The 27,252-nt window shown below is 33.5% G+C and overlaps 1 protein-coding gene across 7 annotated transcripts in view; it reads right to left on the reverse strand.

The window, feature by feature from the left end:
• Positions 1-3,190: 3,190 nt before the first annotated feature.
• Positions 3,191-27,252, reverse strand: part of LOC122536948 — a 62,381-nt gene continuing 38,319 nt past the window's right edge. For 3 of the 7 annotated variants that reach the window (XM_043669747.1, XM_043669750.1, XM_043669745.1), the window contains 21 exons: positions 20,592-20,714; positions 19,693-19,871; positions 18,450-18,697; positions 17,839-18,095; positions 17,425-17,616; positions 16,780-16,962; positions 15,418-16,026; positions 15,027-15,203; positions 14,756-14,939; positions 14,500-14,627; positions 13,682-14,131; positions 12,519-12,885; positions 11,750-12,195; positions 10,680-11,070; positions 9,951-10,253; positions 9,707-9,873; positions 8,320-8,604; positions 7,556-7,745; positions 7,259-7,473; positions 5,828-6,112; positions 3,191-3,508 (listed from right to left, as the gene is read on the reverse strand). In XM_043669747.1, coding sequence (XP_043525682.1) covers positions 3,206-3,508; positions 5,828-6,112; positions 7,259-7,473; positions 7,556-7,745; positions 8,320-8,604; positions 9,707-9,873; positions 9,951-10,253; positions 10,680-11,070; positions 11,750-12,195; positions 12,519-12,885; positions 13,682-14,131; positions 14,500-14,627; positions 14,756-14,939; positions 15,027-15,203; positions 15,418-16,026; positions 16,780-16,962; positions 17,425-17,616; positions 17,839-18,095; positions 18,450-18,697; positions 19,693-19,871; positions 20,592-20,714 — 5,682 coding nt within the window. In that variant the 3' untranslated portion in view covers positions 3,191-3,205. The remainder of the gene's footprint in view (positions 3,509-5,827; positions 6,113-7,258; positions 7,474-7,555; positions 7,746-8,319; positions 8,605-9,706; positions 9,874-9,950; positions 10,254-10,679; positions 11,071-11,749; positions 12,196-12,518; positions 12,886-13,681; positions 14,132-14,499; positions 14,628-14,755; positions 14,940-15,026; positions 15,204-15,417; positions 16,027-16,779; positions 16,963-17,424; positions 17,617-17,838; positions 18,096-18,449; positions 18,698-19,692; positions 19,872-20,591; positions 20,715-27,252) is intronic. The other 4 variants (XM_043669751.1, XM_043669749.1, XM_043669752.1 and 1 more) reach the window with 2 other exon arrangements.

A 27,252-nucleotide genomic window follows, 5' to 3' on the forward strand; every position in this document is an offset into this window, starting at 1 on the left:
GTGTGTGTGTGTGTGTGTGTGTGTGTGTGTGTGTGTGTGTGTGTGTGTGTGTGTGTGTGTGTGTGTGTGTGTGTGTGTGTGCACCGACCGAAAGAGAGGAGGAACTAGGGAGATCAGCCCCTCTAACCATCGCGACACACGGAACAAGCTTGCGGGAACACGGAAATCACGGAAATCACTGACCTGTCCTCGGTGATCAACTAGCTATTTCAAGTGATAGTGACGAGTTGCTATCGTTGAAGACATCGCACCAAAATATTAAAAGTGATTCGAACGATCGACGAGGCTCAAGAGGAAGGCTTAATTGATCATTAGTTAGTCGAATCTTGGGAAAGAAACGAGATTTTATTAGAATCAGAATTTTATTAGAATATTTGTCGTTGTTGTTCATAATAATAAACATGAAGATGATTTGATTAATTAATGTGGTTTAGGAGGAAATTTAATTTATCGTAATTGGTAGAATTTTTGGAAAGAAACTGAGATTTTTGTTACTAGATCTTTGTCATTATAATTGTTAATGAAATTTAAAGGTGATTTGAACGATCGATGAGGTTTAAGAGAAAGTTTAATTTGGGAATCTTGGGAAAGAAATTTTATTAGAATTAGGATGAAACATAGACATGAAGGTGATTGGAATAATTAATGTGGTTTAAGAAGAAATTTAATTTATCATTAATTGGGAAAGAAACGAGATTTTATTAGAATCAGACTCTTTGTCGTCGTTGTTGATAATAATAAACATGAAGATGATTAATTAATGTGGTTTAAGAGGAAATTTAATTTAAGAGAAAATTTAATTTATCATAGTTGGTAGAATTTTTGGAAAGAAACTGAGACTTTTGTTGTTTGAATCTTTGTCTCGTTATGGGAATTTTTTCTTGTTTGTTACTGATATAGTATATTTGGTATTTGATAAAATTTTGGAAAAGAAACGAAATTTTTGATAACGTGCTTATCTATGAATTCTTTTCGTTTACTAATGAAACATTTTTATTCAATTGTGAACTTTTATATGGCGTTTGTTTTTTTTTTTTTTTTTTTTTTTTTTGAAGAATGAAACGTGTTGGAATTATTTTCGTGTTGAATTACAAGAAAAGAAATTCAAAAGGTCCTTTGATGAAACAGAATAGACTATAATAGAATTATTAATAAAATATTAGGACAGAGAGATATATGTCATTTCCTGTATAACATTTACCTTGTCGAAGTGGCGTTGAATTTATAGGTTCTTTCTAATTCTGAGTCAGGCTGAATCATAACGACGTTATTTTCGTGCTTCAAACTTCAGACATAGAATAGCAGTTTGACGATTACGTTATTTTATCACGTTGTTTCAAGTTTCACGTATGAACTAACTAACAACAGAATGCAATTTTCTCAATATCAAGGGCGCAACTGGATTTTTCTAAATGTCAAAAATATAAAAAATATAAAAGGTACAAAGCGCAGAGAAACAAATAACATTCCAAACACTCCATTATAAAAGCAACGCACGAATATCAGGTTTGTTCAACGCATATTGCACCATCGATCTCTATATTATACACACGACCGATTATCTATTTGCAATATCATTCGCACATTTCTCATTGAACAAACAAACCTTTCACTCTTTACCACAAAAACGACATCGAAGTTAACAAACATACAATAACAGATCTGATGAGATAATTTCAATAATTACGAGAAACATACGTTAGAAAATGAGCAGTGAATTGAACGGTCGACTAAACGAAACGTTTCTGCGTGGATTGTGATACAGCATGGACACGCACAGGTGGGCGTAGAGAAACGTCAGATTTAATTGCCGCGGCATGTGCACCGACCTAATATTAGTCGTGACTCAAAGTGTGACTTTTCGCCTTTCGGTGAAAGAAGAGAAAAGAGTTTGTTTAGTCGCCCCGGTTAAAAATAAGACCCCTCCCTTCTACATTAGAGCGGAGTTCGGGGTAATGGATCATGGGATATTGCCTGCCCACGAATATCCCCGTTGAAAAGAGTTCGCTCGACTCCGAAACGGAAGCCAATATTTATCGTTGGTATCCTTGTACGACGGAGGATTCAAATTACGCTGAACCACTTTGATGAAATAAAAATGACTGACGTCACTTCGAGGAAATAATGAGGAAAGATAGAAAATTCAGGCTCGAAGAAGTAACGAAAGCTACGTGAAAAAAAGAAAAATAATAAAAAAAAAAAATTGTAAAACTTCAGACACCAAAATTGAGAAACGTTCGAACCATAAATATTTCGCAACGATAGCGATTATAAAGTGGGGAAAAATTGATCTACGCGTGAGTTACGAAAATTCAGAAATACACGAATAATCAAAAGATGACGAACGATTCTAAAATTTCACCAAAGATGAGAAAAATTTTTGTTACAAATTTTTTTTTTTTAAATCACTCAAATGTCAGATTTAAACAAATATGCGTCAAAAACTAAAAGTGCAACGGGATCGGAATCAAAAAATGTGCAACGAAACACTGAAAGTTCGAAGCTGGTTAGCTAGTGGGTGGTCGCATAATTATTTTTTTCGCAGAAAGCAACGGGAACGAACGGTGTCGAATTTCAGAGAGCTGTCGCAACATCTCACTGCCACATATCGTGATTTGTTATCCATTCATATTTCTCTCTCTCTCTCTCTCTCTCTCTGATAATTGCGACATGTCACTCTTTTCCGGTAACACTGTTCTACGTCGAATCTGGTATATCGGCTAGTTGCTGAATGAAACTGCCATTCGACTTAGGACAGATGCGTATTATTAATAACTCGTGGCACCGACTGCGATCCGACGATATTTTGGCAACGCGCGAACCAATTTACTGCAACGCGGCTGGCAATCAGAAAAATCGCTTGGCTTCTGAAAGATCGACACCGGTTAGAATTAACCGCGGATGTTCCACGATGTTCGACGTTTTGGAATCCGAACGTGTTCGTTAAAATCGGACCGCGAGAACGTGCACGTATTTTTGGGAGAAGAGGACATCTAGTTGGGAGAAACGACGTTTGCATTTGCAGCTAATCGGCGTGAGACATTTGTAAATTAGTAAGATATAATATTGACACACTGAGTGATATTATGAAGAATGTTATAAAATTGTTAAATTACAAGTACGTTTAGCAAAAATATTAAGCGTAGTGTATCAGTGTAAGCCATTTGGTGCAATAAAAGGTTGCTACGTTACGTTAGAAAATATACTACTTCGACGAAAGCGAGCAAAAAATTGAATTATGCGTAAATTGTTGAGTATATGAAATAGAATTACATAAACAATGGTATTCCAATTTTCTTTCTGACGAAAATTTGGAGGGGCTGCAACACTTACCAATATCTAGACGAGCGCTGCAAATCGCCTTGCCAGCAGCGTTCTCCGCCACGCATGAAATCGTACCGACATGCGTGCTACCGGTCTCTGGTATCGTCAGCACTTGCCGATCCCCGCTGACCGACACCAAGAAGTCCTTGCCATGTACAGGACGATCGTTAAACAGCCATTGAATCTGAAAGGCCCAATCAATTATATTACATTTCTCCAGAATTAATTGCGAATCTCACGATGTGCTATCTGAGCCACAGATTTCGAAACTAAATATATACAAATTCGACGTCGTAAAAAATTCTGAGAGCAAACTTCTTTCATGATAGAATCGATCCACACAGAAAATTCCATTTTTAGGAAATTTATTTTTAGTTTATTATTTATTTTTTAATTTATTTTTCGCGTGCCGAAATAACAAACAAACATAATAATAATAAACAAACAGTCTCTACAACAGCGAATGTACACAATATATGATTCATAAGTGCATATAATATTAGAACAATCTGATAATTAAATAATACTAAAATAATGCCAAATAGTAACAAAATATTAAAACGATACTGTTAGTAATAAAATAGTAATAAAATATTAAAACGATAATGTTATATACTATATTAGATACTATACAATATTAAATATTAATGTTAGATATTATACAATATTAAAATAATGCTGGTAAGCAATGCTAAAACAAACATTATGATAACGGTATAGCGAAACAGTTCTAAAACAATACTATTGGCACAGATAATCCTCCATACAATTTTCCATACGCAAATAAACAAGCAACTGCGTAGTTCTTATTCTAGAGGTCGATCGTAAACAAAACGTCGTGTCACAACTCGGTCCGGTAGGAAAGTGGAATCCAAATCGAAGGTGAAATTTCACGAACGATACGATACGATACGATACGATATCGATACCTGATCCGCGAGCGTCGCTGAAAATTTCGCGGAGAACCTCTCGCGGCGCGGCTGTGCCCGCGAATTTCCACATCAGGTACATTGTTCCCGTTTAAATATAACCGGGAGGCACGAAATTACTCTTGGTCGGCCACCTCCTGACAGGCTGGCCAACTCTCTTGGCCCCATCTTTTACACGTCCCTCGACACCTTTTCGAAAATCGCTCCGAAATCCGGCTCAACCACGGCTGACTTGCTTGATCTCTTCCCATCGATTAGTAGACGCGAACATTTCGCAACATTTAGCATGTCGATGCGAGTACTACGCGGCTTGAAGGTTGTGACATATTTTTACTTCTTAATTGTACCATCGGTTGATTTGTTCGAGACTAGGATCTGTGATTTTAATAATGATTAAAAGCGGCTTGAAAGTTGTGGCATATTTTTACTTCTTAATTGTACCATCGGTTGATTTGTTCGAGACTAGGATCTGTGATTTTAATAATGATTAAAAACGGCTTGAAAGTTGTGGCATATTTTTACTTCTTAATTGTACCATCGGTTGATTTGTTCGAGACTAGGATCTGTGATTTTAATAATGATTAAAAACGGCTTGAAAGTTGTGGCATATTTTTACTTCTTAATTGTACCATCGGTTGATTTGTTCGAGACTAGGATCTGTGATTTTAATAATGATTGTGAAGTCGAAAGTTTGGATATTTTTTTTGATAATATTCAAGGTAAATTGTATGGAGGATTATCTGTGCTAATAGTATTGTTTTAAAACTATTTCGGTATACCGTTATTTTAATGTTTTAGCATTGCTTACTAGTATTATTTTAATATTGTATAATATCTAACATTAATATTTAATATTGTATAGTATCTAATATAGTATATAACATTATCGTTTTAATATTTTATTACTATTGTATTACTAATAGTGTCGTTTTAATATTTTATTACTATTTGGTATTTTTTTGTAGTAAATGGTATTATTTCTATGGCCGTGAGTTTTCGATATTTCTTTAATAATGTTCAAGATTGTTTCGTGGTTACTTGTCTGTGGTTGTGAGTCGAGAGTGTTAATATTTTAATGATAGTGAAAGTGATGTTGAAATAATGATACAGTGATTCAGCCCTGCTGTCACTCTGTTTCCCATTTCGCTGTTAAATTTCTTAAAAATTCCACGAGTGCGGGATCGATTTGGTAAAGTGAAAGAAAAAATATTGAGGTTCAGAAACAGATAATAAATTTTATAATAGTCTATAGTTGTTAAGATGATTGATATTCTTGAATCTTCATTGTAACACACAACTAATTAGCAATGATGTTGTTAATTACATCTGTTCTTGAAATGTGTAAATTATAACTATCAATGTTCAAATAATCTTCGATTTTTGAAAAGAAAAGATAATGTACATTATTTAAATTTTATATATGATTTTACATATATTATGTAATATATTGTAACATTCTTTTAGAATATAATTTTTATATATTTAATTTATATGTTTCAAGGGCAAACATAATTGTTTATAAGAACGAGACATATCGTATGAAATTCATATTAAGTAAGAAGAATGCAACTCACTTTCGGAGCCGGTTTTCCAATCACGATGCACTCGAATTTCGTGGAAACGCCTTCCGATACTCTTCTGTCTTCAAATTTCTCCTTAAACGTTGGAGCGATCAGTTTCTCCTCCATCTGCACGAATTCTTCTTTCCTCCTAAAATCGCCCAACGATCTCACCACCAACCGAGCAAAAGCTTTCGCCTCTCCGTGCGCGTTAAACGCTCTGACCACGTAATTCCCTTTATCCTCAGGAATCGTCGAGGAAATCTTGAGAATGCTCGTACCATCTTCCTTCTGCTGAATCTGAATCCAAGTAAATACGGATTGTCGAAATAAGTGGCAGTAGAGTTGCTCTAACGTTCACTACTAGACTTGAGTTAAAAATACAAGAAAGAAAGAAAAAATAAATTTGATGCACAGAGGGGAAGACAACTTTCTTCAAAATACATGCAATCATCGGATCGTTTTTTCGAACGTTGATTATTATGGGTGGGTCATCGCTTTTAGCAAACAACTCTTTGAGAACAGTTTACAAGTTTCTTATCGTTTAATTTTTGAAAATATGGCAGTCGTGAATCGTTTGAGAATAATGTGTCAATAACATAATTTAGTAATTATAATAATATAGTAATATTATTATAATATAGTTATATATAATATAGTATTAATATTAATAATAATTATTAATATAATATAGTAGTTGTTTCTTTCTTCTATATTATATTAATATTATACTGTTATTACTATATTATATATAACTATATTATAAAAATATTACTATATTATTATAATTATTAAATTAAATTATTAAATTATTAATATAATATAGTAATTGTTTCTTTCTTCTATATTATATTAAACTATTACTATATTGTATTACTGTATTATATTAATATTATATTGTTATTACTATATTATATATAACTATATTATAATAATATTGCTATATTATTATAATTATTCAATTATTAATATAATATAGTAATTGTTTCTTTCTTAATTTCTATGTTGTTGTTATTACTATATAATACAGTTATAATATAGTAATAGTGTAATATAATATGTTATTACTATATAATATAGTAATAGTTTAATATAATATATAAGAAAGAAAAAATTACTATATTATTAATATAATATAGTAATTGTTTCTTTCTTCAATTATTAAAATAATTTATAAAGCTACAATGATCAATAATAGAAAGATCATAGAAGAAGAAGTATACTGTCAAGTCAAATTTTAAGACCAACATTACTAAAAATACAATAATAACAATAATACATCTTTTCCTTCAAATATCATACATAAGACTAGTTGAAAAGTCAATGAAAGAAAAATCCGATGCAAAAATTTGCTCCCGAGCTGCACTCAAAGCATTGAGGTTCTCTCAAGTATAAAATTATCCCTGCCCGAGGGTCGAAGACAAAAATTTGACGAGAAACACTCACCAGGATACGTTCGCTCTTAGTGATCTCGCCACTGTCAGAGAACCATTTGAGTTCCGGTTTCGGCTCCCCGATTACCGCGCACTCGAAGATGGCGGTCTCGCCTTCCGCTACCAAAGAATCTGTCGGAAGTTTGACGAACTTTGGAGGTGAACCAGCGGCGAATGTTTCTTCCGCTTCTGTCTCTGTTTTGTCCAATTTCGCCGGAACAGCCACCGCTGAATCGAGGGTATATTTTTGTCATTGTTGCGAGCGGGTCTTGATGACAAAATGACGGAGGAAACGATGTGTTCTACGTACGTGTCACTGTTAAGGTGCACTGACTAGACGCTTCGCCGCCGGAGTTAATGGCGACTACTTTGTACACACCGGCGTCGTCCAAGAGAGCTTCGTGTATGACCAAGGAACACTTGTCGCCCTGGAACAACAGCTGGAAATCGGCCGACTCCTTCACAGGTTGATCGTCGTGGTACCAAATCACCTGTGCCAACAAATTTACAAATTTTCTGTTATAAAAAGAGTTCTTCTCGTTTAGAAATCAGAAATGTAGAAACAACGACGGCAATTTCAGTTGTTCGATTGATCTTCTGGCGAATTTAGATACGATATTATACTTATTATAATAATAATTGTAATAATTACATTTTATATTTGTATAACATTATATATATATATATTTTATATATAATATTATATAGATATAAATATTATATTATTATAATATAATATTTCTAATAATTACATTTATTATATTTATATAATTTTCTCACATTTATATTTATCACATTTACATTTCTGGAACGGAGGAAACTATTATAGTATAGAAAATTTCTGAACAATGAAATTAATCTGTCCAAGACATTCATTTCTATAAACTTCCGAATTCCGTTCAACTATTTCATAAAATCGTCAAATATTACTTCAATCCAAATCAACGTCAACGGATACTTCGTTCAGATTTTTTCGACGAAAATTTTCGTTTACAAAAGGAAAGCTGCGAACGCTCGTAACCAAGGATTTAATCACTTGGCTTCGCGGCAACACCAATTTCACAAAACACTCACTTCCGGCTCAGGTTGGCCAACGATCACGCAGTCCAGCCGAACGGACAAGCCCTCCTGAACCTTCAGATCCTTCAACGGCATCTGAATCTTCGGCACCACCGGCTCCATGTCGCTGCCAGCGAACTCCGAGTCGCTGGTCTCGTGAGGAAGCCGCCCTTTCACCGAAACGTTGCACGACACCGTGGCCTCGCCGGCGTTGTTCTTAGCGACGACCGTGTAACATCCGGCATCCTTGGCGAACGCCTCCGCGATGACCAAACTGGTCCGTCCGGCGTCGGTCTGTGTCTGAAACCAGAGCGAATCCGCTGAGACACGAAATCCGTGAACGATTCGATTTCAATTCTTCGTTTTCACCTCGCGGCCGCGTTGCTTTATTTCGAATTCGGCGCGTGCAACGATCCGGGCTAAAAATATCGCGGCGCGGTCGCCTCGGCTCGTACGCGGGAGCCGTGGGAGCGAGAGGCCACGAGGAAACAACGTTTTCGTTAAAAATTATGTGCTAGCGTAGAATAGCACGCGTTCGAGCTTATGGGAAAACCCGTTGTATTTAGATGCGTTTATATTTGGGTGGGTTGTGATGTTGTCGTTCTTGCATCTTCTGAATGTCTATTGTATACCGAATTTTCGACATTCTATCAATTCGAAACGAACGTAATGGGAAATTATTCAGTAATCGTTTTCCACTTCCATAGATTTCCCTTCTATGGGGGATTTTCTTTAGCGAATTTCCTTGAGAACGATGGAATACTTTCAAGTATTTTTTTTTCAAATTTTTAAATATTAATATAATATAATATAATGTAATATAAATATTATTATTTAATATAATATTATATAATATATATTATAATATATTATATAACATTATATAAATATTATAATTTAATAATAATAATAATAGTATATAATAATTATAATTTAATATAATACTATATAAATATTATAATTTATAATATTATACAATATATTATATAAATATTATAAAAATATTATAATTTAATAATAATAGTATATAATAATAATAATTTAATATAATATTATATAAATATTATAATTTAATAATATAATTATTATAATAATAATAATATATAATATTATTAATACAATAAGTAGTGCATCTATATTGCTATATATGTGGATTTAGATTATAATATAGATTATAATATAGATTATAATATAGATTTTAATGTAGTTTTAATTTTTGAAATATTTGGTGCTACCTTTTAAAGACATACTCACTAACAGTTAATTTGGTGTCTTTCGAATATTCAGAATTTTATAGCTTTTCATAAGTTTTCTCCTGCTCACGTTTGTAAGATAACTTGCATACTACCATAAATCAAAAATCGAAATACATCGTAACAAAGAACGAGGTGTAAAAATTTACCTTTATATTCATAGTTTCTTCGACCGGTTTCCCATCGTGATACCAAGTCAATGTGGGCATCGGATTTCCTTTCGCCTCGCACTCGAGCTTCACCCTTTGACCTGCTCTTGCCATGGCATTCGACAAAGGTGTAACAAAATATGGTTTCTCCGTAGTAAATTCCGCAGCTGAAAATAAAATGTTCCAGTTGCACGAAGAAGCAACTTGTTTCCTTTTCAAATTTATAAGCTATCGAGTTTCTTACGTTCAACGTCGAGGAAAGCGGAAGTGGAGGCTTGGCCCAATCGATTCGCAGCCTTGCAAGTATAAGTGGCCTTGTCCTCCAGGAAGACTTCTTCGAATTTTAAAACAGCCTCGCCATTATTATAAGTGATGACATAGTCGGGGGAATTGTCGATGTTCACGTCGTTCTTGAACCACTGGACGGTTGGCAGGGGATTACCTTCGACGATGCACTCCATTCGATGGGAAGATCCTTCTGCCGCCATGGAAGCGATCAGCTCCTTCACGAAAACTGGCGGACTCGGTTGCTCTTCCGGCGCTATTTCTGAAAATTCATAATAAATACAGATAATACACGTTGTCGCGAAGATTTTATTGAATTTGAAAATTAAATGATATCAATCCGGTCGATTATTATTATTAAATATTGAAATTTAGAAATTTGGAATTGAACGAATTCTTTCTAGAATTTTAGAATATTGGAGAGCTTACATTGAATCGCAAAGAAATCGTATCGTAGTTAGAACTGGAATAATTATAAAATCTTATCGAAACGAATGGAAATTCTATTCACGACAGAAAAAGAAATTGCCGGAAATTATGAGATAAAATTTACTAATGTCACGAAGATGACAAAGATCAAGACACAAATATTATAACAGAAGTAAGTCCACAAAGTCGAGATGAAATATCAAAAAATTGAAAATATTATCTTTAATGTCTTCGCGTGTACGTGTGTGTGAGAAATTACCTTTGACAGTCAACGTGGCAGACGTTTCCGCCGATCCAGCGATATTGAAAGCTCTGCAAGTGTACTTCGCAGAATCTTCAGCGAAGGTTTCCTCGATCGTCAGAGTACAGACGCCGTGAATATAAGTGGTCAAATAATCGGGGTTGTTCAAAATGGAGATTCCATCTTTGTACCAAACTACTTCCGGCGTCGGTTGGCCAACGAGGTTACATTGGAAAGTGAATTTTTCTCCTTCTTGGACAGTGGCATCGTGTAGAGGAACGGTGAACTCTGGAGCCAATGGAGGGACGTTCTCTTTCAGCACTCTCTCCACTGATTTCTCCCGTATTTCTTCGGTGACGATTTTTTTCTGTGGACTTGGTTCGCGCTGGGATGTTTTCTCGATTTCCGTCTGAAATTCAAGACAAATATTAGGCTCTGAAAAGTATAGAGAGGTGAAACGATATTTGTAGAAAACTAACTATAACGAGTATGTACAAAATATACAAGCTATAACGAGGCATATGTATAAGATACAAGATAACCTTTTATTAATTAGATTTTAACATATACTTTTTAATTAATATTTTGTACTTGCGTTATATTTATTCGTATTATATATTTTTATATTTTTTAAAAATTTTACACTTTATATTTTATATTTTTATATAAAATATACTTCATATTTTTATATTTTTATATAAAATATACTTTATATTTTATATTTTTATATTGTATATTCATGTTATATATATTTTTTAAATATTATCGCGAATATCTTACACATATTACTCTAATTTTGCTAAGAGAAATACTTTCAATAATTCGTAAAGAATAACATCATTAATATACTCTGTATATTTTTATCACGATTATTTCATCTTTATCTAAAACCTATGAAAAATACGATTCATTTCCGTTACGTGACTCACGTATCTCATATATCACGTAACAAATTGAGAATGCGTCCTGTCTTCTTTCTAGTTTTCTCGGAAAAACGCTCACTTACGCGCTTTGAAGGTCGTATCGGTAATCGAAATTGTTCCATTAATGGAAGAAAAATATTTAAAAAAAAACACCGGAAATCGCACCTTTTGCAGAATGTGTATCTCTTTAGTGATGGTTGCGGAAGTGACCATCTCCTTGACGAAATTTTTGTCCGTGCTCTCCATCTTCTCAGTTTGCGCTGACACCGAAAACGAGGGAGGGGCGGGAGATTTTTCAACCTTCCTCTCTTCTTTCAATCTTTTCGCCTCGATCGTCGCTTTCTCCAGCGTCTCGGCCGCTAATTTCTCGGCGATTCTCTTCGCGTTCTCCGCTTCCTCTCTGGCCGCTTCCGCGGCAGCCATTTCCATCTTAGCCGCTTGCAACTTTTTGTCTGCCTCCTGCTTCTCGATTCTTAGCTTCTCTTGTATATCTTCCGCGTTCTTCAAGTTTTGAGCCAACGTTCGAAGTTCGGACGAGACGACGGTGAAGGAGTCCAACATTTGACGATTTTCAACGATCACCTCGTTGAACTGCGGTAATCTCTCGGTGCCTAATATAGGAAAAATAAAATAAATAAACAGGAAATATCAAAATTTCACTATTTTCAATAAAGTAAAACATTAAAAGAAAAGTGATATTTTCTTTACTGCACGATACAATCACTTAATGAATTTTATTCTTAGAAACAGATAGAATATTTTATATTATATTCGTTGTGTGTTTTGTGCAAAAATACTTTGCGTTTCAATACGAAAATTTAAACATTCTTACATATTATTGTTTGTCTATATCTTTTTAAAGCACATGGTTCAAGTTTCAATATTCTCTCTCTTAAGTTTCAAATATAATTTGAATAAAACTCTTCTTACTCACCAAATACAATCGTCGACAGTTCCTTCAGCTTCTCGATCCTCCTTTCCTGAATTTCTTCGCCCGGTTTCAAATAACGTTCAATTTCTTGCAGTAAATCCGCCGAGTCCTTCGGAGTTTTCACCGTGGTTGCCTTCCTCGCTATCACCACCAGCAACTTGCTACCCTCCCTGTTCCATTCTTTGGCTTCCTCCAGAAGCGTGAAATACTCTATGCTCAAGTTCATTCGCTTCTTCGTTTCTTCGACCTTCCTCTTCAAGTTCCTCCATCTTTCCCTCAAGAAGGAAATATCGTTCACGATTTGCGGTGTCAAAATGCTAATCGACTCTTCGGTCGTCTTTATGAACGTCTCGATTCTTTCTTCCAGAATCTGCGAAAACCAAAAATTTCGCGTGTAATTTAACAATAAAAAGAACAATGCAAATTCCCTCCAATATTATTTCTATTTTCAGTCTATTAGTCCTTTTAATTTTACAACAATTTCAGTTTTCCAAATACGTGTTTATCATATTCCATTAAGGTCTCCTTAAATCGATGTTAAATTTTGCATTATCTATTTATTCTATATTATTTAATTATTTTTTTTATTTATATTTATTTATTTTTTATTTATTTTTATTTATTTATATTATTTTATATTATTTTTTATCTATTTTTATTTATTTTATATTATTTAATTATTTATTTGTATTATATATTATATATATAATTATCTATTTTTATTTACTTTATATTATTTAATTATTTATTTATATTAATAATTATTTATTTATTTATATTATATATTGTATATTATTTTTTATCTATTTTTATTTATTTTATATTATTTAATTATTTTTTATTTATTTTTATTTATTTTATATTATTTATTTTTTATTTATTTTTATTTATTTTATATTATTTATTTTTATTTATTTTATATTTATTTTTATTTATTTTATATTATTTATTTTTTATTTATTTTATATTATGTATTTTTTATTTATTTTTATTTATTTTATTTTTATTATTTATCATATATACTACTTAATTATTTATTTTATATTATTTTTATATTACTTACTCGAATATTTCCTGCGTGGGAGGCATTTGAAAAATTCGTAACACCGTTAATCATCAAGTGACAAGAACTGAACAAAATTTATCTAGAAATCTCGCATTCTTACCGTGACAGTTTTCTCGAAATGTACGAACGAAGCAGCAGTAGCTTTAGCCGTCTGAAGGTTTTCACCAATCTTCGCGTCCACTTTCTTCAAATGTTCGTTCAAATCGTGCAGTTCCTTCTCAATTCTCTCGAGGTCCTCGGCGAAAGTGCACGTTCGTCTGTATTCTTCAATTTTGGTAGTCGTCTGCGACCAGAACAGTTCGAGATTCGTCGACAACGAGTCCACAGCACGTTTCAATTTCTCAATGTCACGAACACCGGCCTCCCACGGTTCTTGCTGTTTGATTCTAGCGATCGTCTCCTGCATCTTTAACTTGATCTGGCTTTGCTGGTCAGAAATGGTCCACTTCATCGCGTCTAACTCGTTGAACAGGGTCTCCACCTCGGATAATTTCTTCAAGGACGTTACACGTTGCGCGTGAGTATTCAGTTGCTCGATTTTATGCTCGACCTTAAAGTAAGTGAGTAAAATTAGTAAACTATTATTACATAGAAAAGCAAAGTTAGAAAATTATTATTATAGAGGAAAATAAAGTTAGAAAATTATTATTATAGAGAAAAACAAAATTAGAAAATTATTATTATAGAGGAAAACAAAATTAGAAAATTATTATTATTATTATCACAATTCATATTAAAACGTTTCTAAATAATGTTTCAAACAACTTTCAATAGCATAAAAAAAAAAGTATAATTTGTTCTTCGACAATCGTTTCACTTTTCTTGCTGGAATACGAATTCGAACTTTTTCAAGTTTGGAAGAATACTAATTATAATTCGAAAGAATTCGCCACTGAAACATGCAAAGTGATACTCTACCTCTTTTATATTCTGGAAGATAGAAATCAGTAACTCAAGAAGTGTTTCGTAATCCCTAGCAGTCGCACGAAGATCCTCGTGCATCTGACGAAGTCTCTTCAGGATCTCATCGTCGATTTGTATTTCACCTGATTCAGAATATTTGTTAGAAATTTTTCAGAGCAAAATCGAATGTGTCATTTTCAGTATATTTCAATCTATATTTCATTTGATCGTGAAATTAGCTTCTCCGAATTTAGTTTACTTTTGAAATTACCTTCCCGAGCCAGAGTGTTTATTCCTTTGATCCTCGAGTCCAACTCGTTGACAGCTTTGTTCAATTCAGGTAGGATACGATGTTTCGATCCTGCTAAATCTTGAAGAATGCTCGCTGTTTGAGAAGACTGAGACGTTATCACCGGATACAATTGCTCGGTGAATTTGGAAACCCATTCCATTGTCTGGAGAAATAAATGGATACGCTCATTCGATACGTAATTACGAAACGTGGATTTCGTATCGTGAAAGAGAAAATATGTGGCACTTACTCTTGTACTTTCCTCGACTTTTCGTTGATGCTCGATTCGTTTTTCCCTCAAAATCTCGATCGTGGTCCTCCACTTTTCCCACGATTCTGTTACAGTCAGTTGCCTGTTGGCAAACTTCTCCAAAAGAGTCTGCACGCATATGCATGCTCTTGGTACATCCAGATAGGGGTCATCGATCTGAAAAGTAGGGTACCTTACAAAATTATGGAATTCATAAAATTCATAAAGTTCGTAATTCTTTATGCATTCGACGTTAACCCTCGATGGAATATTTATAAAAATCGCTCAAATTCCTAAAGGTATTATAAATTTATAAAATTCATCATTATTTCTCGTACGCTCGTTACGAACGTTCGACGTAAATTTAACGATTAAAAGTGACATTCGTTACCTTAATAGCAGAGTCCAGAAACGCTTTTCCAGTGTTGGTCAGCTTCACGTAGAGCGGCTGAAGATCCTTCCAGCGTCTTCCAAGCAGCTCGATCTTCCTCTCGTCCAAAACGTCGGTGTGCCTCTTCAACTCGCCTTCGATCGATTCAATCTCCCTGGTCAGCTCCTCAACAACCACGTGGAATTGCAAGTAAAGCGATCCAAGATCAATTCGACTTGCTACCAGCTCCTTCGTCCTCGACCAAGAATTCTTCAACTCTTCCACCTTCGACTGTAGCTCTAGCTTTTGTTCCTCGTCCAGTCGTTCTCTGATCGGTAAAATCTCGAACTCCAGATGCTCGACATCGTCGGTTCTTCGTTCGAGGTCGTCTAACAGCTGACGATGCAGCCGACAGAAATCATCCGCCATCGGGACGTCGCTGCCCATGTCTTGGTGACCCTGGAGAAATGCTTCGGGTATACTCATCAGCCACTTTCTCAGCTCGTCGTGCTTGTCCAAGAACGTGTTTATGATCCTTGATATCTCGAGGTTCTCCTTCTCGTGCGCTGTGCATCGTTCCATCAGACGGATCTTCCGGTTTTCTAACTCCTCCACCAGTCGTTTCACACCCTGAGAAATAAAAAAGAGAGGCTTGCAGGTCTGAATGATTAATAGAACAAGTAACACGTTGGTATTTTGGTATTTGTATTTGTACTCTTGGCTATTTAAATTAAAATAGAAAATGGAAATTTCAGTCTATGAAAATATACAAACAATTCTTTGTTTATTATACTGAAAGTATTGTATTTAAAATAAAATGAAAATTTCAGCCTTTGAAAATATACGAATAATTCTTTTTCTATTATACTTCTGATCTTAGAGTAGGTTAGATTCGGCATTTCAACTTCAATCGAAATTTAACTCAACTATTTATATTGTTTGAGCATTGCTTATTTATTATTTAAGCGTTATTTATTTATTAATTTCAGCATTGTTCGAATCGAATCAAAATTTCACTAACTAAATTAAACTAAAAAAATTTAAATTCCAAGTATTTCTATATTACCTTAATAAAGTGAGAATTTTAATTCAGCATTTTTATATCTACTTTTTTGATTAAAGAAATTTACATTCTCGTGAAATCACGAGAAGTGAGAATTTTAGATAAAACTTCTGAAAATTATAAGACTCGAATTTTAAAAGTGGATCAAATCTTCAAAAACTGTGAATAATCCAGGCAATGATGTTTTAAAAACTAGATTTTAATTAGATATTTAATAAAGAGAATCGACTAGAAATCAATCGTTCATTCGAAGAATTTCATTGACTGTGCCAGTTAGTGCGTCACAATTAAGAGTCGAACGATTACTGTTTGGATCTAACCTCAGCCCCCGGCGCTCCTCTTCCTGTGACATCCAGAAGGGCGTATCCTTCCGCCAAAGGTTTCGCGGTGACGTCTTCGATGGTGGCAACCGTCTGAGCATGGAAACGAGCTAATTTCGTCGAGTACGGTGGATGCTCCGTCGTTACCAGCTGAATCTCCAACTGATCTAACTTTGTAATTGCCTGATCGAAGTGAAAATTAAGAATTTCAATGCATCTATTGTATTTACTATATTGAAACTTACTATATTTCAATATATTTCAATATACTGCAGTTTTTATTACTATTAAATACGTTTTCTATATTAGTAGGATATTCAATACGAGCATACATGTATTTTTTCCTAAATAAAAACATAGAATGTTTTTTATTTGAATTATAAAATATTTAAATATAAAAATTAATTATGAAATATTTAAATACAAAAATTAATTATAAAATATTTAAATATGACAGTTAATTATGAAATATTCAAATATAAAAATTTAAATTATAAGAATTAATTATAAAAACACAGATGTTATTTCATTTTCTGAGAGCTTCTCTATTCTGTTTTTAATTCTGAATGAAAAATACAGTATTTCGTTCTTGATAAATCGAATGACGACGCGAGTGTCGAGTAGGGCAAGGAGATCAATGCTCACCGATCTCGCCGAATTGAAGAAGGCCACCGCTCTATTCAACAATGACTCGTACTGATCCAAATCGTTGACGTAATCAGCCGCGGCGCCAAGGATCGCATAAGCTTGTTCTGTCGCCTGTTCACCGGCAAAGTGTCCCGATGACACTAATCGTTCGGTCGACTTCGTTATTTTGATCGATCTGTCTTGAAATTCCTAGACGATTTTTTTTTTTTTTAACAGAAACAATTGGATCAAAAATCATGTAGCAGCACTTTGACAACAACATTTTATTGTAAAATATTTTATTATTATCATATTTTATTATCAAAATTGCTCATCAATCTTTTAAACGTGCCAAGTACCCGAAACAGATATAACAGTAGCATAATTTGCAATTGTCAAAATGAAAAAAAATTCCTGTTATTCAATGAATACCTTAGCTTCAGCTTGTAGTTTCTTTAATTCGAACAGGAGTAATTCCGCGCTCGACGCAGAATCCCCCAGCTGATCGCAGCTGCTCGATAGAGCAGCGATCCTGTCGTTCAAAATCTCCTCGAGATCGCGTAGATCGGTCGCTAGCAGAGCTAGAGCCAGGCATTGCTCCAATTGTGTCTTTCTGCTTCGAAACGACGCCTCGATCAGCCGCCTTCTGTCGTGCAACTCCTCCAGCCACTTTTCCACCTGCAACACCGCTGTAGAAAAACAAAATAGAATTAAATATCATTAGACAGTTTGCTTCTCCAGTCACTGAGAATAAAAAATTCGAAAAACGTATTTAACAAAGAATGAAAATTTTTTAAACGAAGGATTCCGTCGTAGTTTCAAATCGAGAGATATTAACGAATCTTATCTAAAAAAGGGAAGTTTCGATTGCGAGATAATTGATTCGTTCTCTCAAGAACGCGATCCATCATACCAAAACGGAGCGAAAGGAATACATCGCTGTTATGTCATCGATTAAAAGCGAAAGGGAGCGCGCGAAGAAAACAGCGACATTGAATGTAATGAACTGTTTTCCAACGGAAACATTAATTACAACCGCTCACCGTGGTCAGCTTCGAGCTTAATCCTATCCGGTCTTGAGTCCAAGGTGCCTTCGTTCGCGATCTCCTTCAGCCGGTCCAACAGATTCTTCCCTTCTTGCAGCGCGCCCATCAACGCCTCGAGCATGTTCTTCCGAAGATCGTGGATTTTCGACAGAAAGTTCTTCACCGCCTCGATCTCGATCGGCAACAACGTGTCGTTGCATGCCATCTCGAGGGCTCTCATACTTTCCCGACACTCCTCCGCTCGACTGTTGGTTGTTCAAAATATTTTTTATTCTATTTCTATTTAATTCTATACTCTATACTATATGCTCTATGCTTTATGCTCTATGCTCTATGCTTTCTACTCTCTACTCTATACTCTATACTCTATACTCTGTGTTCTATGCTTTGTACTCTCTACTCTCTATTCTCTACTCTATACCCTATATTCTATACTCTATACTCTCTACTCTCTACTCTATACTCTATACTCTCTACTCTATGCTCTATGCTTTCTACTCTATACTCTATACTCTATACTCTATGCTCTATGCTTTCTATTCTCTACTCTCTACTCTCTACTCTCTATTCTCTACTCTATACTCTATACTCTATGCTTTCTACTCTATACTCTATACTCTCTACTCTCTACTCTATACTCTATACTCTATACTCTATACTCTATACTCTATACTCTATACTCTCTACTCTCTACTCTCTACTCTCTACTCTCTACTCTCTACTCTATACTCTATGCTTTATGCTTTGTACTCTCTACTCTCTACTCTATACTCTATACTTTATACTCTATACTCTATACTCTATACTCTATACTCTATACTCTATACTCTATACTCTATATTCTACACTCTATACGCTATACTCTATATTCTATTTTTATTTCTATTGTGAGCTTGTAATACAGTTTTATGTAGTTTATAAAAAGAAAAGAGGATCCGTGTATTATCATTCTATGCTATCTTATATATTATTCTATCGTGAGTTTATGAAAAACTTTTATACAGTTTATATAAAAAGAATTCACTGATTCTCTTCATTCAAATAAGTGGTAAATGAATTCAAGAGTTTATTTGATCAAATGCTAATTAAAATCAAGTTCAAATAAATGAAGATATCGATAGAATGGAATAGAAAAATCTGTAATTAGTCGCCGATTCTTCAGAGAATTTTTTATATTCATTAGAATAAGATTATGAAGAAAATCGTTAAAATCGCTCTTGAAGTAAATAAGTCTACGAACCATTGAAACAACACATTGGAGTCGAGTATCTGTTTCCGACGTTCCAAAAGCTCGTTCACGTCGCGCCAGGCTTGGCCCAATGTTTCCGCCATCGCGGCGTACACTTCCGCTCTTGGCCTTTGGTTCGAGATCAACTGATCAGCCTGCCGGAGCAATTCCTCCACCGGGCTCTGTTTGCTCTTTTATCAAAAGTTAATTCATCCTCATTGAACAATTTGTTACATTCATTAACATCTGAATTTTCACATATTTTACAAATATAAAAGGCAATATACACGAAGAAATTTTCTTTTCTACAGACACAGAGTAGAAGGAGACTATTTAAGTAGAAGGAGAGACACGATACCATAAAACAATTATAATATATCAGAAAGATTAATTTCAAAGCAGAAGAATATTACAAAAGTTCCTCCATGCGCTGGATTTATCTTCAAAATTTTTTTCACAAGTTTTAAAATATCAGTAATGATATTACTGATAAAATAATCAGCTTTAAATAATAGTAAAAACTAATATATATTATATATAATATATATTTATATATTATACTATCCTTATTATATATAATATTAAATTATTATACATTTTATATATAATATATATATTATATTATTTTTATTATATATATAATATATATTATACTATCTTTATTATATATATAATATATATTATATAAACTTTCAGCTTTAAATAATATATAAAAACTAATTTATATAATTATCATATAATATTAATTAATTTATTTATTTATAATTATTATATATAAATATTAATGTATAAATACTAATTTCAGAGCAGAGGAGTGTCTAATAAATTTCTCCATAATAATGAATTTATTTTCAAAAATTTGTTAACAAGGTCTGAAATTATTAATAATAATATTGTAAACGAAGTAATACCTGCAATCGAAGCAGAACTTCGTCGTGTGCATTCGACAGCTCGGTAGCTTCCTTCACCGTGGCACCGAGCTTCGTTAGTTCTGGTTGAACCTCCAGAACCTTCAATCTCAGCCATTCCCCGCTCTAAATCAGATACAAACAGAACGAAAAGAAGTTTTATGCTCGTTAGTCCATTTCGATAATGAGAAACGTACGCGGGCATAAATAATATTTGCTAGCGATTCACCGTCGTAAAGCTCGTATATGGCAACGATCATACCTCGAGACGCGTAATACTAAACGAATGGTCATTGCCATTTTAGGGAGTCTCGCGCGTCGTCGGATGAACTCGGAAAATGGGAACAGCTGCTTCATTGAACTCTCGAACGATGAAACATGACGAGAAAGTAAATGAAGTAAACTCTTTTTCTCATTTATAATTTGTACAGATTTCACTACATTCGACGATTCTAATTGCTGACAGTAATTCAATTTCATTAATGATTATTAAATTTATTCGAATCAAAGAACGAAATGTCGCGTTAAATTAAAATTTACGTAATGTCTTTCTGTAATTTAAGCACGACCACGTGATTCTAGATAATTTACATTCAATTTCTCAGAAATCAGATGATTTGGCAATAAATTCGTTAACTGTCATAGTACGAATGTCGAGATAAATTTGAAAAAAATAATATTTGTGCCTTCACTTTTTAATTTACGATCTTATCGTAATTCAATTTTATTTTCGAATCTCAGAAGCTTGAACCTTTTGGACTTTAAAATGGGAATAACAATAAAAATTCGTTAAATAATATTAAGCGTGTTATGCGTTGAATTAACTTGCAAGAAAGTGCAAATGAAGGCCGTAAGATCGCACATGTGACGTGCTTGATCGCAACAGGCCAGGCAATGTCCCTTTTGTTCTCTGGATTTATTTCAAATCGTTTTCGAGACAAGACGTAAACGAGAATTCAGAAACCATTTCGACAACGGTTTGTTTATCCCAACTGGCTGAGATACCATCGATCTAATTTTTCTTGTTGCAAGAACGAGTCAGCGTTCGCGCGTAACATCGATCTTCCCTTAACCGAATTGTAAACTGCGTCTGTGAAAATAGCTAACAATGTTTGCACGCGTGTAAACGTAACGACGGGTTAACGAACGAACAGAGACAAAGAAAATACTACTACCGACTAACACTGTCGTTAACGTGAATTTTCCACAAGCAAAGTATAAAATTTTTACGATAGAAATTGGAATGAAAATGCACGAATGCTCGTATATTTTGTTAAGGATTTAAATCTTCTAAAGTGCATGCAGTTTATAGTCGTATATTTTTATTTTAAGAGTTAAATCATTAAATTATCAAGACTTCTATGAATATTTACGGATTAGTCGATACCAAAAGAAACAACAGAAGAGTATAGAATATACAATTCAAATCCTTTGATCACTTAAATGTTCAAAAACGTACAGTTGCAAATTTATAAAATTATAAATTGATCATTCGACTAATTGTAATTTCAAACAATGTTAATTCTGCAAAGTGCAGACAAAATTATGAAAAAGGAGATTTCTATAAAGAAAAAGTAAACTGAACGTTCGTCTCCCCTTTTCGTATTATTTTTTAACTAAATGATGAATGTGACGTGAGAAATACATACTATAGTATAACGTAGACTATATTCGAAGCTTGATTCATCATCTCCAAAATTATCTGATTATTTTATATTCGGGAGTGTGGAATTTCTATCACGTAATCCATTAAATCACACTTTCATAAGGTTCGTAATATTCACAAGGAAGACGAGATATTTTCAAAAATATTCGACAGAACAATTGAGAGCGATAATTCTCGTTTCGTGGACACACAAATTATACAACTTTGTTATCTCGACGACTAAAGTTCTTCGTTTTAAAGAAACTATGCACATATATCTGTTCGTATGCAAATGGATCTATTTATGGAATCGAAGACGTGTTCTATTTTTTCTCGAGCACATTAACTAGTTCACAAGTCCTATCTACCTTCATTTCTCTTTTTTGTTTACGATTAGAGACCTTTCTTTAGAAAATTTCTTCCACAATTAAAGCTCTTCGACAACTTGACTCTTAACGTTATCGTTCATTGACTTTCATATAGGAGATTCATTTTCATTTCAGTTCATTCGTCACCCGTACAAAAATAGAAATTTCGAGTCTTTCAGAAATTTTCTTATTTGCTTTAAAATCTTTAGAAAGTAATCTGTAAAAATCCATTGAAACTTCTATTAAAATCTGGTAGTTTAGAAATTTTTTTGAAATTTGTATCATTCATGTTTTTTTTCTTTTATAATTGAAAATAATATTTTTCCAAGAGTGATCTATCCGTTACAATATTCAAATGAACAATTTCATTAGCAGTCCCGGAGTCATTCGTCGTCAATTGATCAATCAGCATAGAAAATTGCGAATTTCAAATCCACAGATTACGTCCCACTTCTCTCGTGCACGTCATTCGAATCGTAATCGTATTAAAATGAGGTATTACAGACCTCTTAAGTATCGACAATCATACGCTTGAGATTAATCACCCAGATTCACGATGAATCGACGATCGATCGACCATCAAATATCAATGATTTCTAATCGAGTGCATCGTTGATCGAACAAACGATCGATAATCGTAACACTTTCTCGCCACGTCGAGCACATGTCAATAAGACAGGGATTGTTTTAATTCAACGACGATGATCATTGATCGGTTTAAATGAACGATGGCGTTTCATTGCCGAACGTGAAACAGCTAAAAGAAGAACACCGTCCGTTTTCAATGCGATGAATAATATTTGAATTAAAATTAGACGGCGAGAGGCCAAACCTCGAGGCTTCTTGTTCAACAGACATCGTTAAAAACGAACAGATTTTCCTGCAGTTCTCGAGAATCATTTCGAGAATGTCACGTCATCACACTGTTTCGTAACATTGGGAAGTATTATAGAAATTTAAATGGTACTTTTGGCGTTTGAAATTATTTTTGGCATTTAAAATAGAGGTAGAAGCATTCAAATTGTATTTATAATTTATTTGTTGTATTTACAATTTCAAATTGAAATTCACTTTCAATTTCATGCTTGTAGATTTGACGTTTAATATGGAATATGAACAACATTATATCGTTGTTTTTTAATGATATCTGTGAAATTACATTACCAAAGAGTAATTTATAGTGTTAAATTGTAAAATATTTGACGTGGTTAAAGAAGTAAAATCCGAGTAGAAGTTGATTTCATCTATTAAATATTTACTTATAAATTTATTATATTTGCATTTAATACATTTTCGACTTTCAATAAATGCATAAACTTCTATAATCTACTGGCGGATGCTAAAGGAATTATGAGAGCGATAAATAAACGTACGCTAATTAAAGTTGCAATTACGTTAATACAGTTAATGTTATGCGAAGGATTATCTATGTATACGTTGTTCACGCATTTACGACTAAAGTCCGTCAAAGTATAAATCTGTTTGAAATATAAAAGAAAAGTGTCTATCGTGCAGAATATGTAAGTTTTACAAATACGCATGCGAAATATCTAACCTAACTTAAGAAGAATGTAAGAAACACTTATAAAAGATACAGGTACGTCACACCAAAGATATGTAGCGTGCAAATTGAAGAAAAAACTTCGCTTTATCACAGATGCCAAAACAAGAAACATTTCCAATCACATTGCAACTGCCAATATGCATAGATAAAGTACTATCCTAAAAGTATCTGTCTAAACGTAGAAAAAAATTCATTTTATCGCTGCTGATAAAATAAAAAAATTTCTAATCATCTACAATCTCAGCTGTAAAATATATATATATACTGCTAAAGCCAACATAGTAGAAAGAAATATTTAATCCATCTCTTACGCATACCGAAATTAAAACAATTCCAATAATATCGTGATTTCAAATTTGTAGAATGTGTATTTGCTGAAAAATCAGTGGTGTAAACTGCGAGAATTGAAACGTAAATTTAAGATTGAAAAAAGAAGAAACGAACGACTGTCACGAGATAGACAGGAGATTCCGACGAGTCGAGGCTGGCTAGATATCCGCGCGAAATTTTCTTACACGTAAACGACATTGGTACTCGTTCGGTGGTGACATCACATCCCTGTTGGTTGTGCCAGCGAGTTTATTTGCAGCGAATCGTCGCCGCGTCATTCTAAATCCTTCGTTTACGCGCGATCGCCGTTCTCCCAGAAGAATTCTCGCCCGTGCCGCCCACGTCCAACTCTTTTTCTTGCCTCAAGTTCAAGCGTTACATCGTCTTCATCCTTGAGGATTAAATTTCAGAGGGGAGAGATTCGTTTAAATTCGCCGATTTCGACAAGCATCCCTACGAAGAATGTGACACAACTAGAAAAAGCATTTTCTTTCGTTTTCTTCTTTTTTTTTTTTTTCTGGAGAGGCGAGAAACTGGTTTTGAATTAAATATTATTTTGTTAATTAATGAAACAACGAAGCTCAAAGTAACAGACCTCTCACTTGTCAATGTGCGTTTGTTCGCAATGATGGTCAGGAGGAAATTCATAATAAGAGATATTTATAGATACAGGACAGTGTCACATAAATCAATTTTCATCCACCAAATTACGAAGCTCGATGAATAAGTGTTTTGTAATTTGAACTGTCTCTGTAATATTCGAAAATTGTGTTTTGAAAGTTGTGTCATTTTCTTTAGAGAAAGCGTCCATTGTTCGTCCAATTTGATCGTGACTTAGTACTTGGTCCAAGAGCTCTGAATTAATTAGAAATTTCCGCATTGACAAGTGAATATTCGAATTAATTACACGTGATAATTTTAAATATCATTGCATCACGTTCGCATGTTTTATTCAATTCCACGTATCCTATTTAGATTCTCCTAAACTACTATTTGGATTTTAAATTTCTTCTATTACATTTTCTTAGTTTATAGAAAATATTCTCATTTTACGAATTTTCTTATTTTATAAAGTTCAACTAACAATTAGATTTTGTTGTTTCAATTTCTTATTTCCTTCATACACTTCTTATTCGACTGAAAAAAATATCTAGATCTTTTAATTTTATATCAATACGACAAGCATCCGAAAAATTTAATAGTATGATGTATCTGTTATATGTTAATATATGAAAAAATTAAATGGTTCAAAAAGTAGAAGAGCAATGAAAGGCGTGTCTCGCGGTCGAAGACACAAAAGATTTATGATGCTGCCTCTCGTTCTATTTAACTAGCACCAATAGAACTCCCACTTATGCATATTTACGGTTCATAGCCGTAATTGTACTTCATCTTCCTTTTCTTGAAATTAGATGCAACAATTCTAGTGGAATTCCAATTGTAAGCAATAACTACTGAATCACCGCGCATCAATAAATTTATTATTCCTACTGTTTTCAGTACAGGAAACAATTCATAAACGATGCATGCAAGCATGTAATTTTCCAAATTGTAAAATGTAAATATTTAATTGTTGCTCCTTTAATGTTGCTTCAATCATAAGTATTGAATGTTAAACGATATTCTATTTAGAAAATTTCAAATTGGAAAGATTCGAATATTTTTCTCTTTTGACTGTACCAAAGTTTTTTCCATAAGGAAGGAAGGATTATATCATATAGTTTCTTTGTTAATAGTGCATTTACAAATTTTTCAAGGAATATCCCTTATTTTAGTCAATTTTATTCTAATTTAAATAAAATTAAATAGAATTAAATTAGCTTGTTAACTAAAATTTAGTTGCACCACGTGACGATCGTGTCTTTTAATTTGCTATAATACATCGTGTTAACGTGTAACTCGATAATGCTATTGCTATTACTATAACACGATTGATTTGTAAAGTATAAATTCAAGTAATGTAATATTATGAGATATTCCAAGTATTAATTACATTTTCCACTCGAGATAAATTAAACGCAAGATGGATCGAGAAACATGATTAACCTTGACCCACGTTTACGATTAATAAAGCTTGTAAAAAATTTCGTATACCATACAGATGACGAATCGTAATATTTGTCATTTGTAATCGAGGTTAAATTATGAAAATTATATTGTTCCATATCATTTTGCAATTCTGCTGAGTTTTGCACAATTTCTAGAGAAAATTAATTGAATGAAATCTGTCTGATTCTTTTCTTGTATGTATAAGAAATATTCTGACGAATTTCAATACAATAAAAGACCTAAACTGGATCTAAACTTTCCTTGTTCGACTACAAAATTCTTGATCTCGCATCAATATACAAAAGGAATCATAATGTAATAAATCAGAATTCTTCTTCCTCTTCTATTTTTCTTCATGTCGCATCGACAGCGAGGTCATTAGTGACGACGGTGCCATTAGATATGTGTATAGTAGTTTTTTGAGATATTTTAATACTCTTTGTATTTTGAGAAGTCAGGTTTATGTTTGCGTTGACTCCGTATTTCTATCTTTGGGTTTCTGTGATGTGGCATTCGTGCAGTAAGTGTGTTATTGTTAGTGGATGGTTATTGCAATGAGTGCAGGTGGATGGTGTAATTTTTTTAAATTTTGTTCATGTGTCAGCTTGGTATGACCGGTTCTTAGGCGTATGATAAATAAAGAATTCTTCGTTATAAAATAAAGAATTCTTCTAGTTGTTAAATAAAGAATTCTTCGTTTCTCATTAT

The sequence above is a fragment of the Frieseomelitta varia genome, unplaced genomic scaffold (genome assembly GCF_011392965.1).
Source record: "Frieseomelitta varia isolate USP_RPSP 00005682 unplaced genomic scaffold, Fvar_1.2 scaffold_88, whole genome shotgun sequence".
NCBI classification, from domain to species: domain Eukaryota; kingdom Metazoa; phylum Arthropoda; class Insecta; order Hymenoptera; family Apidae; genus Frieseomelitta; species Frieseomelitta varia.